The sequence below is a fragment of the Lissotriton vulgaris genome, chromosome 6 (genome assembly GCF_964263255.1).
Source record: "Lissotriton vulgaris chromosome 6, aLisVul1.2, whole genome shotgun sequence".
NCBI lineage: Eukaryota > Metazoa > Chordata > Amphibia > Caudata > Salamandridae > Lissotriton > Lissotriton vulgaris.
This window is the reverse complement of record NC_141694.1, coordinates 1,351,808,563-1,351,821,365: the sequence shown is the minus strand read 5'-3', so window position 1 is coordinate 1,351,821,365 and position 12,803 is coordinate 1,351,808,563. Positions and strand designations below refer to the sequence as shown.

Below are 12,803 nucleotides of genomic sequence, written 5' to 3'. Positions count from 1 at the left end.
TATATACATTAAACATCAAAATATCCAGAATAGCCAGGCATCTGACGAAGCCGGTAGTCCCCAACCACACCAAGCCAGCATGTGGAACAGGCTAGAACAGCTGTCCTTGGCACAGGGGGCAGCCCTAAGTCCGGGGTTGGCACTCCCGCCAATGTGTTGGGGTCTCTCCCCGTGTCTTCATCAGGTCAAGTCCATACTGTCTCTTAAACAGTCGCAGTCTCCCTTTTGGAGCCGGAATGATTCTCAGGTATCAGAACCGCAGTCAGAGTCTTTGAGTGTTCAATTCGGGTGTACCACAATCCCCCCGATGGGCGGGCACCAGTCTGCACCTCCTTACCATTGGTGTTTCTCTGTGTGAGTGTGGATCAGCAGCTGCTAGTTCCACTGTCCATTTTTGCAGTTTGTGGGAGCCTTTTGCCTCGCACCTCTCAAAGTGTTGAGACACTCATTTGCATCCTCTGGGGACATAAAAAAGAAGACTTTTCCATTGTGTTGCACCCTGTGTTTTGTAGGGAACATTAGGCTGTACCTAAGGTCTACATCTCGCAGGCGCCTCTTGGTCAGCATAGAGTCTTTGCAGAGGTCTTGATCCTTGCGAGTGTAGTTCGGGAAGATCATTATGTTTCTTCACTTATACTGTGGAACTCTGTAAAATTGGATGGGTTGTAGTTGTGTATCGCAGTCCCGAAAGTTAAATAGCCTGGCAATAAAGTTGTGAGTAGGTGCTCCCGTTTTGGGCACAGGGGCCTGTGCCCGGTTGACATGTTATATTTTGAAGAACTTAGGGAGTCTCTGTGGTTTCAAAATATTTATGATCCAGTGCTCAAGGAATAACTCTGTGGATTGTCCTTTTGTCTGTTCCGGGAATCCCATGAGTTTAAGGTTATTCCTTCTGGAGCGCTCCTTAATATGTTCATTTCGATTTTCCATGTGGGCATGTAGAGTTTGTAATGCAGTTACGGTTTTCTTCAGATTCCCCACTTCTTTCTGGAGTTCCACGACAATGCCCCACAGTCTCGGCAGCCCTCTCCTACATATTTCAGAAGTCTGCCCAGAGGAGCCCCCCCCCCCCCCTGGGAGCCACTATGTCTATTTCCGTCAGCATAGCCTCCTTTGAGCCCATTATTGCAGCCATTATTTCTGTCATTGTTAGGACCCCCGAGCCAGTAGAAGGCTCTTTGCCAGCCGGTGCGCCACCTCACCTTCAATCATTACTCTGTGGGTGTAGTTGTCATTCTGATAGTCTGCACGGCCTTGGGGGACTTATCTTTAGCCATGTCTTGGTAGTCTAGAACGATTTTGCAGTATCTTGGCCCCAATCCCAAGTTACCGGCAGTTACTGCTGATCTATTCCCAGGCCCGGCACCCCCAGAACCGAAAGCCTCCACTCTTCAGGGGTTGTGTGGGGCAAAAATCAGGCACTCCGGCCCAATAAGGCAGGGATGGGGCTCACCAGTGAATGCCTCACTGGGTAATACTCTCCCCACAGTCGATGAGCAGGAGATTTATGCCTCCACTCCAAGGAGGAAATCCCTTCACCATCATTAAAATATGATCCTATTCCTCCCTCTCAATGGCTGTAACTGGTTGGCTGTATCCCCTCAAGCAAGGGATAATGGGGTTCTGCTGTTACCCCCATATAATTAGCCAACCTGTGATATTATGTCGAAGACGGAGAGAGTGGCTCTCCAGCTGCTCATGCTTCTAAGGCCACTGTAGTCTGGCAATCAGCCCATACTGTCCCGCAATTGGGTCGGCAGAGGTTCAGCCCCAGGCGAATATGTGTAGCCTGCAGCTCTATCACCCTTTCTGAGGCCAGTTGGCTACACTCCCCTATGCGCCCGCTCACTTTTGGGGTGCTGTGGTGCAAGCCTCAGGCCCTCTGGCACAATATGGAAGGGGTGAGGACCCACAGGGGAGGCCTGTCGCCATCGTCAAGGCGCGATTCAAATCCCCCCCTTACTTAATGGCCATAACTGGGTAGTCCCCGGGATCCTGCACACAGTCGACTAGGCAAGGGATATAGGGTTTTTTCCGACACATTCCCTAGGCTTAGGCTGTCCACCAATCTTTGCCACTCCATCGTAGGCAGGGACAGGGTGCCCCAGTCGTGCGCTCTCCAATGGCCACTGCTGTCTGGCAAGGAGGCCACACGGCCCCCACCCTCAGCTAGTAGAGGTACAGCTTCAGTAAGCCCAGGGAGAGTCCCGAGTCAATGAGGTTCAATGGTTTAAGCGAGCAGCACCAGTATTAGGCAGGATATTTATTGGCTGGTGGGAGCTTCACATGAGCTCGCCTAGCAGTCATCTTGCCTGGCCACTCCCCCAACTATACTTCTTAACATTTATCTTGCTCCACTTTTTGATATCTTTGTCGACCAGTCTGCCCTTGACAAGTCAATACTGATAACATTGATATATATCCCAAATTCTGTAAGATCAAAGGGACTATCGATGTTCCGCAACTGATTCTTACAAAAATAGAAGCTTACATGGCCAATAACAGGTTTTGGCTCAATAACTTAAAACACATATCTTCATTACCGTTAGACATAATAATTGATTCAACCTGACTGCCATCCCTGTTCCGAAACATTTTTGGGCATAAGTTTGAGGTAGCTGAGAAAATTGAAGACATTTCATTGTTATGGTGACCTCTCACTAATCTCCAGACATGGGGACTCATCAGATTGTGTTTATGCTACGTCCCTAAACTGAATATGATCTACCTCTCCTATCTTTGGGACAGAAAGCTATAGTTACAGCATCTCCATAAATCGCATGCTACGTTATTGTAAATCCCTGTAAGCAGTTCTTGGTAATCAAGGGTTTCTCTGAAAGAGATCTGGTCACCTCTGCAAGATGTTTACTGCACTATCTTTTAGGTTAAGAGGGGATTCTCTTTAAACTGGGGACTAATACAGTTGTTTGGCAAAAAGGCCCCTAAATATATCAAATGTAAAATCAGCCATATGGCTCAATCAACTAGGGTGACCACTTCCCCTCAGGCCATGGATTCTGTTTCCAGTTATGGAATTTTGTGTGATAGCCTAAAGCATTCTGACTGTTGTAGGTTTGTTTTTTCTTCAATTGAACTAATTAGTCTAACAGATGTGAAATGAATGATTGTCAGGTGGGAATTTCAGGACTGGAGAGAGAATCTATAAAGTCCTGGAGTAAAGTGATCGCCCTATTTACAAGAGATACAACCACATACACACTCACTTCATATTCCTGACACACACCTACAAGGTGCTACACAACATAGGCTTGTTTTACTTCAACACACACATCTTATTCCACCAACCCTCCAGGCACCTTTCCTCAGTTAGCCTCTCACTCGCCCACATCCACTGCATACAGAAAAATAGAGCGAAAGACTTGGGATGGCCTCCCGTCTCCTGTTCCACTTCAGGTCCTCTGTGTTAGTCCTAGAATTCTGGAAAAAGCTGAATACCTGGCTCTTCTCTTCTTTTTGTTGAAATCACCAAGCAAAGGCTCATGAGAGAAGTCTGGATATGGCAGGTGTCTACGCCCGAGCCAACGTTGGCCACTGTGATATAAGCATAGGATAATGCTCCATTTTGGGGGTTCAAAAAAGTAGTTTCCCAGGATATGAAAGAAGACCATGCAGCATCCGTCTTTCTACTAGCAGAACGCTCAACATCCAATTTTCATGTATGTTCTACGACTTTCAACGATGCCCGGGGGAAGGGAGGAGTAGTGCTTAGCCCATTAAAAAGAATATTAGGCTCCTCTGAATGAGCTCAAGGAGGTTGTATGATGTCGTATCCAGGCCAAATAAAATAAGCACAGGGCTTACCTCTACTTTAATTCACAGGACTTCTGATATGATAGTACTTTCTGAAAGAATTTTGGGACACCAAATTTATAGAGGAAGCCTGCTGATTCCAAGTTACTAGTCATTGCCCTCAAAAGCAAGTCCCAGGTTAAGGTATCAGGGGAGGTCAAAAGCATCCTACAGTTCTCAAATTGAAAGACATCACATTATACCATCAAATCAGGCAGTGGTAGACACCCTTTCCACAATTTCTGCCTTAACTTTTTCAGCGAGTGCCTGTTTATCTTTGAGGCCCAAATGAAAGATGTTATCCTCCCTTGGATTTTCAATATATGTTTTTTAGGGAACAAGAGGGGGATGCTATTAAACAGATTCATCAAGTTTGGGAGTTTATCTTTGGTAGGTGGCAACATTCTGCAGAAAAGCATAGAATAAACAAATGTGCTTGCTGTTTGTGGAGGAAACAGATTAATATCTCTCCTTTTAACCCAATTTTTCTTCTTGCTTGAAGAGAGAGTGGTACGTGTGCTGGTGGTATTACCCTCCTCCATTGTTCATAGACGTCTTCCTGGCAAAAAAAGGCACTCCACAGAACTCTCACTCTTTGGTGGGCCCCCGTGCACACGACTAAAAATATGAGAAAATACAAGTTATTTATGGGGTGGTGCATGACCTTTCACTGCTAGTATTACAATACCAAAATACATGCCAATTTCACAGCTGTTATTGGGTTGATCTCATTTACACAGGACATGCTAAAATGTAAATAGGGATTTCCCAAGTAAACATAAGGCAATTTGTGACAGAGCACAACATAGTATTCCACCATGAATTCTGCAATGGGCGATAGTCTTGCTGGACTGTAACTTGGTCATATTTAATACCGAGCAGTGGCATGCCTCCTGTTCCAAAACAGATTTTTTAAGATTCTCAGATATCATCTCCCTTTTGGTAAGTAGTCCAGGTTCCTGGTTAGTCTGCAAACATTTGAAAACGTTGATGCCTTATCTGACATCCGTATTATGTCTGAGACAATGTTGACCTCAATATCCCTAATGGACATACGTACACTCATTTGACATGTCATTGGAAGAAATTATAATTCTGCTAATAAATTTCACTGGTAAAATTATGGTATTTTGATATCAAAAGGGATTTTACCATCACCCGAGATAACAGTATTTTCCTTTTATATCATATGACATTATTGAATATTTGAGTGCTCTCTCAGTGATTGCTACTTATGAGTTGTAGGAGGTGCATTTTTTATTTACAAAGTGCATTATATTGATAATACCATATAGCGAAACTGTGGGATCAGAGTTTGGCTGATGTGGGACATTTGCCAGAAAACATCCTCATTCACCAAATGCCAAAAGAGGGCACGAATCTGAAAATATCCCTGTCATGGGTTGTAATGTAATGTTTGTCCGGCCTCTTCTATTTTCCACAAAACTAAATTGAAATATTTGAGAAGGTGAAATATAGCCACGGACCAAACTTTATGCATTTTATATTGTAATTGCTCTGATGTTGCTTATAACGATATAATGATCAGATTTGTTTATATGTTTCAGATCTTTTCCTAACAACTATTGGGACAAGTTCGTTAAAAGAAAGGTATTTTTTTAATTTCACTTATCTGTTTGAAAGCATTTAATGTTTGAAACTAATGATTTTAGTCTGTCTCATACTGGTAAATAGGAAAAAGGAGATTTTTTCAATATTTTCTAATAAAGCTACCTACCTGATGGAGACGTCTAGCCACTGATTCCTTACCTTTGAATTATCCGAGGCGTCAGACTAGATCTGAAAGATTTTTTGTGAGAAGATCCCGTGCATCCACAGGTGGCGTTGATTGGCTCCATGTCAGTTGTCGGCAATGTCAGCGCCAGAAGTCGCGTTGCGAAACCTATATAGGCACCACGTAAGTACGATGACGTCAGTTCTTTTCTTTATGCGCCATCCATCACTGATCCGGAGAAGAGTTGTCCCTCTGTCATATTTTGACAGTTTTATTTTTTACATTTTGTCGATGGTTTCTGAGGTCTTACCTCCTAGTGTGTTGAGATGTCTTCATGCAAGTCGGGTTTTAAGCCCTGCAGTGCCTGTCACCAACCGATGTCGGTGAAGGACCCGCACCTTGTCTGTCTGTGATTGTCTGGACCTCGACAACCGCACCAAGTGATGCCCCAGTTGTTGGGCCAGGGCCTGAAGGCTTTGAGAGAGTTGTCTCTGAAGCTGCTAGTGGCCCGGTCGAGGGAAGGTCTGGGAATCGTTTGCAGAGCCCAAAGTCCTCTGTGTCCCATTTAAAGTCCTGGGGACACTCGGGTAGGAGGCACAAGAAAAAGAGTAAGAAGTTGAAGCACTCTTCGACTTCTCCTCATCCATCAGCTGACGTGATGAGGGAGTCTCGTCATCTCAGCATTCTCAGCATTCTCCGCCTTGTTACCCGCAACCTGCGCTTGTGCCAACTCCACACCTCCCTGAATTTCCAAAGGCCGGAGTGACCACTGCCTAACTGTAACCATTCTACAAAACCATGCGCCTCATATTTGGGTGGTCCGACCCCGTTGACGTGCCTTTTGGCCTCACAAGGTCGGAAGTGGCGCCATCTGGTTCCATGTCGGTGGCTCCGCCCCCCACTCCAGTGAGGCCCGAAGGTTCCATTCCTGGATCCGGACTAATGCCAGTCATGCCATCACGACCTTTCCCCGGCGCTGGTCCTGATACCTATGAATTTGGTGCCGACTGGCACCGCCATCTCCATTATCATCTCCAACACAGAGTCAGATCGGCGGTTTCTGGCACTGACTCCACTGCCGCCAGGAGCCTTGCTTCCTAGACTGGTGCCCGAGTCTTATTTTCATGGGCTATGTCTTGAGTAAGACTGGTCACTTGACCCTTTACAATACCAGCCCTATGAGGAGTGTGGAATGGTGTGAGTACCTGGGTGAGCCCAGTAACCTGGATACTTCACCAGATGCTGGTCTGATTTCTATCCCTACCATGGCTACTGAGAAGGGATTCCTACTCAGTAGTGATGTGGAGGGAGGCTAAGGTCCTTGCCCTTCATCTACCCTCGGTGGCTGTCAAGACTAATTTATTGACCGAGGTGATGCAACCTGAAGTCTCCACGTCGGAACCCCTACTCCCATTCAATGCTGCTCTTACTGATGTCTTTTGAGTACCTGGTCCAAACCCAACACAGTGGCTCCTGTGACTCATTTGGGAAGAAGTTGTTTTGTTCCACCAGCCTGGCATTGCAGTCCAATAATACGGCATGTCTTTTGGGACGTTATTCCCACACTTTGTTTGATACTGTTGTGCAAATGCTAGCACGGGTTTCGATGGAAGCCCGGGATGTATTCTCCCAAGATGTAACCGACAGGAGGGACACTGCAAAGTTCCTAATTTGATGTGGACTTGACAGAACCAAGTAGCTAGGCAGAGCGGTTTCCATGACAGTGGCCCATATGCACCACGCCTGACTGAGGACAACTGGCTTTTTTGGGGATGTCTAGGTTTCCCTTATGGACATGACCCTCTATGGCAACCAGCTCTTTGGAGACAAGCCAGATTTATCGCTCGAGTGATTTAGGTATTCTCATGCTATGGCCGGTCCTTATGCCTCTCTGTGGACCCATGTACACCTCAATCTGACTTTTGCTCCTTTTCTGACTATGGGCTTCCAGATACACCAATTCCTACCCAGCCACTGCACCACTCATACTCTCAGCCTTGGAGTGGCAGAGGATGTGGTACCAACAGACCTCGTTGGTCAGGTGGCCAGCAGTTTGGTCAGTCAGCCACCCCCCTCCTGCATCAGCCTCCAAACCCTCTCAGTCTGTGCCTTTACCACCATGGGCCCCTACTTGATGGCAGGATTCACCATCACCATCCCCACTGGCAGTCCATAACATCAGACAGGTGGGTTTTGCCGATTGCCCAAAGGGGCTACTCTCTCCCATTCGAGATTATCCCTCCCCATGCGACCATCTCATGAAAAGGTGAAAGGGGATCATCTCCCCTTCTCCTTGAGGAGGCCACAGCTCTCTTGGCCAAGCGAGCCATAGAGAGAATTTCGGTGCCAGAAGTAGGCTGTGATTGTAATTTCTGCTACATTTTGGTTCCCAAAAAGCACCAGGACCTTCATCTAATTCTCGATCTCTAAATACTCAATCACTTTCTCAAGAAGGAGAAATTCAAAATGCTCACATTGGCTCAGGCCCGGACTGCCCTGGATACAGGGGACTGAATGGTAGCTTTGGACTTGCAGGTCACCTATTTTCATATCCCTGCCCTTCCTCCCTATTGGCTTTATCTGTGGTTTACGGTCGGCCACTAGCACTTTAAGTTCACTGTGCTCCCCTTTGGCCTTACCAGTGTCCCTTGGGTGTTCACCAACGTGATGGCAATGGTTGCAGCTCATCTGCAGAGTTGTGCCAGTCTTCCCTTAACTCAAAGACTGGTTGTTGAAAGCGGGCTCACCGTAGGCTGCTGTCTTCCACCTACAAACTACGGTGAATGTTCTGCACTCACTGGGATTCACTATCAACATGCCAAAGTCACACATGACCCCACTCAGACGCTCCCTTTCATCAGGGCTTTTCTCAACATGGAACAATTTTGGGCTTATCCTCCAGAGCAATGAGTCCAGGATATTTAGGCTATGATACCAATATTTCAGCCTTTGTCCTGAGTTTCAGTGAGACTGACTTTGAAGCTACTGGGCCTCATGGCCTCCTACATCCTGCGTGTGACACGTGCCAGATGTCATACGCTGGCTCTGCAGTGGGACCTGAAGTTCCGGTGGGTGCAGCATCAGGGGAGTCTCACCGACCTGGTCCAGATCTAGTAAGAAACTGTAAAGGATTTGCAGAGGTGACTAAGGAACGGCAATTGGGTCTGAGGCAGACCCTGCCCCTTCCCCAATCAGGTCTTACAATAGTGACAGATGTGTCACTCCTGGGATGGGATGGCTAACTGGGAGAGGTGGAGATCAGAGGACCCTGCTCTCTGGCAGATTCAAGACTCCACATCAACATGCTGGAGCTCCAGGCGATCCGACGGGCATTGTAAGCCTTTTTACCCTCCATCAAGGGTAGGCTGGTACAAGTGTTAACGGACAACACCACTGCCATGTGGTACTGTAACAAATAGGATGGTGTGGGGTCGTAGACCCTTTGTCAGGAGTCCCTGCACCTCTGGACTTGGCTGGAACTGTAGGGCATATCCCTGGTGGTTCAACACCTGTAGGGGTCTCTGAAAGCAAGAGCAGGCTAACTCAGCTGAAGATGCCTAGTGGATCACAAAGGGAATTTCCACTCGTAGGTGGTGTAAGGTCTCTTTCAGCAGTGGGCAGAGCCTTTGTTAAATCTGTTTGCCTCCACAGAGAACAAGCAATGTCAGCACTCGCTTGGAGATGCTTTTCTCGAGTAGAGTTCAGGCCTCCTGTACGCCTTTCTGCCCATACCACTCCTGCGCAGAGTTCTCAAGAAGATCAGGAACTACTGGGCCCAAGTCATCCTTGTGGGTCCTGACTGGTCAAAGGGAGGCCGGTATCCAGTGTTACTGAGCATGGCCATCAATCCTCCGATCAAGGTGCTCCTTTTGGAAAATCTTCTGTCACAGCAGCAGGGGAGGGTTCTTCACCCTAACCTGTCCACTGTCCACCTTCTTGCATGGAAATGAGCGGCGACAGTTGACAGCCTTCGACCTTCCTCTCACAGTCTGTAATGTCATCTTGGGAGGCAGACGACCCTCCACCAAAATCGTATACACCTGCTGTTGGAAGAAATTTGTGGCATGGTGTGCAGAAAAAGTCAGTTGATCCCCTTTCTGCTTCTCTTTCTTAAGTTCTGCTTCTGGTTCTTTTTCTTGCACAGCAGTGCTCTCCTCTGGGCACTCTTAAGGGCTATCTTTCTGCCATTTCTGCCTTTGTACGGTTGCCTCTTTGTTTAAATCTCCTATTGTACATGGGTTCCTCAAATTTCTTACTCGTCTCTTCCCTCCTTCACTATTCATGCCTTAGTGCAACCTTAATTTGGTTTTAACTTTTTTGATATGCACTCCTTTCAATCCTCTACATAATTGTCCTCTCAGGCTTCTCGCATTAAAAGAAGCCTTCCTTCTAGCAATTACACCTGCCCACCAAGTGCGCGAGCGGCTGGCCTTATCATCTAAGTCGCTTTACCTCTCATTTTATCCTGATAAAGTGATGTTTCCCAAACAGGCCTCCTTTCTCCCAAAAGACCACTCCTTTTCATGTATGCCAACCCATCACCTTGCCTACTTTTTTGCTCCTCTGTATCCCTCTAAAGAAGAGGAGCAACTCGACTTTCAGGACCCAAAAAGAATGTTGCGTTTCTACCTTGACTGCACAAGAGATTTCCAGGTGGACGGCCAACATTTCGTGGGGTATATTGGTGCAAAGAAAAGTTGGGCAGTGCAGGAATGGACCACCTCTAGATAGGTTGTGCTCTGCATCAAAATCTGCTAAGCACTGGCCAAGAGCAACCTCCTGAAGGTTTGCAAGCTCAGTCTATCATTGCTAAAGCTACGCCCACCAGATTAGCATGTAGGGTTCCAGTCCTACCAACTGCCAGGCAGCAACATGGGCATCTCTTCACACTTTTACCAAGCACTACTGTCTGGACAGTCAGGTCCATAGGGATGGAAACTTTACAGGACTTCATCATTTGAAATTGGTTTGCAGACCCTTGTCCAATGATGGTATTGCTTGGGTATCTATTCAAAGGTAAGAAATCTGTGTCTAGAAGTCTCTTTCAGATAACCTTCAATAACGCCTTATCTGGTAGAGACTATATCTATCCGCAGATTCCTTACCGACTCACCCATCCTTCCCCTCTCTGTGATCGAATTTCTAGGAACAAGGCCCTCTTTTTAACACCAGTGGTCAGTGTCCTTCATGGCCACATGCTTCTGGCATGAAACATTTTGAAAAGAAACTGATGTCAGTGCACCACGGTGACACCTATATAGGTACCACAACATTTCTTCTGGCTGCTGACAACGCTGACGACAGATGCGGAGCAAATCAACACCACCTCCCAGCTTGCAGGGATACTACTCACAAAAAATATTGCAGATCCAGTCTGACCCCTCGGTAAATTCAAAGGTAATGAATCTGTGGCTAGATATAGTCTCTACCAGATGAGGTGCTCCCGAAGGTGTAACTTGTTCTTCTCCTACGTGACTGCAATAAACAAGAAAGGAAGCCTGGAACTGTCCTAGCAAAGTTCACTACAGCACGCCTGACAACTTTACCTTACTGCTTTCCTTGCTAGTATTTTAGTGCCCTGTAGGGGTCTCCGGGTAAAAAATGCAAATTAAATGTCACGCTTTATGCTGTCCTCGTCTTCTTCATAAACGTTCACGCTCTTTTAAACATGAAAGTCTAAAATAAAACAGTGTTTTCATATTCATTTCAACTTGGAGAGCTTTCCTCAGAGTTTATTTTTCGAGTGCTGCAATTACCATTTTTGTTTCACATTCATGAAAGTGCAAGGCTTGCAATTGCACATTTTAGTTTAAGGAACTATTCAATGAGACTTATTGGAATAAAGCTTTTATTTGTCCTGACAGCATTAAAGCAACTGGAGCATTTCCCCCTGAGCAATGCCATACATAGTAAAAAGCATTTAGCGATAGCATTCGTTTGGAACCCATACAGGAACTAACATACTCAAAGCACCAGAGCCCAAGTGCTGAAAATGCACCCACTGTGGATCAAAACTACATTGTGTAAGAAATGACGCATGTATTATGCCAGATGCAAAATCTTTGTGATACGACTGCTAAACCTGTTAAAGCGATAATCGTATCAGCTGTTTGGAGTTACTTTATTATACCTGCAGAAGATAAATGTGTGGTCTCTGTCCAAAACAATCAAGCTATAGCGCCATTAAAGACGTGATGCATTTTCGTACAATAGTCTTCAACTCAGTCTCCATGGAAAGTCAGTAGGGTTTTACCATCCCTGGTAGTCATCCTGCTGTTTTATTCCATTTGATATACTCCATTTCTACCATATACGTTTTCTTTTGAAATATTCACAATTTGCCACGTGGAGTCTCGAAAGCAGCAAGTACAGATGCCAGATGAAAGATGGTGTGAGAACTGTTCAGACGTGCAACGTACACCAATTTCGCAAAAAGAGAGGATAGTGAATGTATGTTTGGACACTACTCTCTCTCGGGGTTTATCCATGATATTAAGCATAAGGCATGCTGAAACACTTCCAAGTGTTATTGTTCTTTCAGGATAGGTTTTAAATATTGTTAGTCCTTAGTAAGCTTTCTGAAAATTGGCCAAGAAGCATTTGTAGGTAACCTTTGAAGTTTGGATCATCCAACAAATGTTTGCGGGGGAGTTTATGCACTAGAATCCCATCACAGTAGAAAGATTCAAGTGCTCTCACAGTTCAGTTTTGGTAAAGCCCCGGGGCGGTGGACAGGCAACTAACGGGCAGTGAGCCATTTTAACAGATTTCTCCCAGGCCTCCTGGGCAAAGAAAGGCAGGGAGGCTATGTTTTTTCAGCTCCGAGTGGCCAGGGAAGAACCATCCAGCAAAATGTTGCCACCTTTCTCCTCCCAACCCCTTCTGTAGACACAGTATGAAATATCCTCCCACATTTATGGTAGAAGTGAAAGCGAGATAACTAAGAATGTCCCACCTTAATTATCTCTGAGCTCCACCTTACACTCCTTCCCAACTTGACACCCAGGCATTACACGTAAATGAATACTGAACTGACTTCCCTACTCCTTTTGAAAAAGCAGCTTGACCTGTAAAGAAATTCTAGAATTTCAGGCAAATGTGAATAATCTGACAACTGAGATAATTCAGATTTGTGCTAAACTGTTTCACCAAGGCCCAATTGTACAAGAGTACATCTGTGACAAATTGACAATATATGATGAATGGACAGTAATCAAAATAGCTACTTTTTCTCTACATTTGTAATGCTTTGTTCTAA

At 45.8% G+C, this 12,803-nt stretch overlaps 1 protein-coding gene across 1 annotated transcript in view; it reads left to right on the top strand.

Annotated features, from left to right (window-relative positions):
* RYR2 (ryanodine receptor 2) overlaps positions 1–12,803 on the top strand; it is a 3,481,211-nt gene that overhangs the window by 3,221,090 nt on the left and 247,318 nt on the right. The window contains exon 95 of the mRNA XM_086925791.1: positions 5,379–5,421. Within this exon, the coding sequence (XP_086781917.1) occupies positions 5,379–5,421 (43 nt within the window). The remainder of the gene's footprint in view (positions 1–5,378; positions 5,422–12,803) is intronic.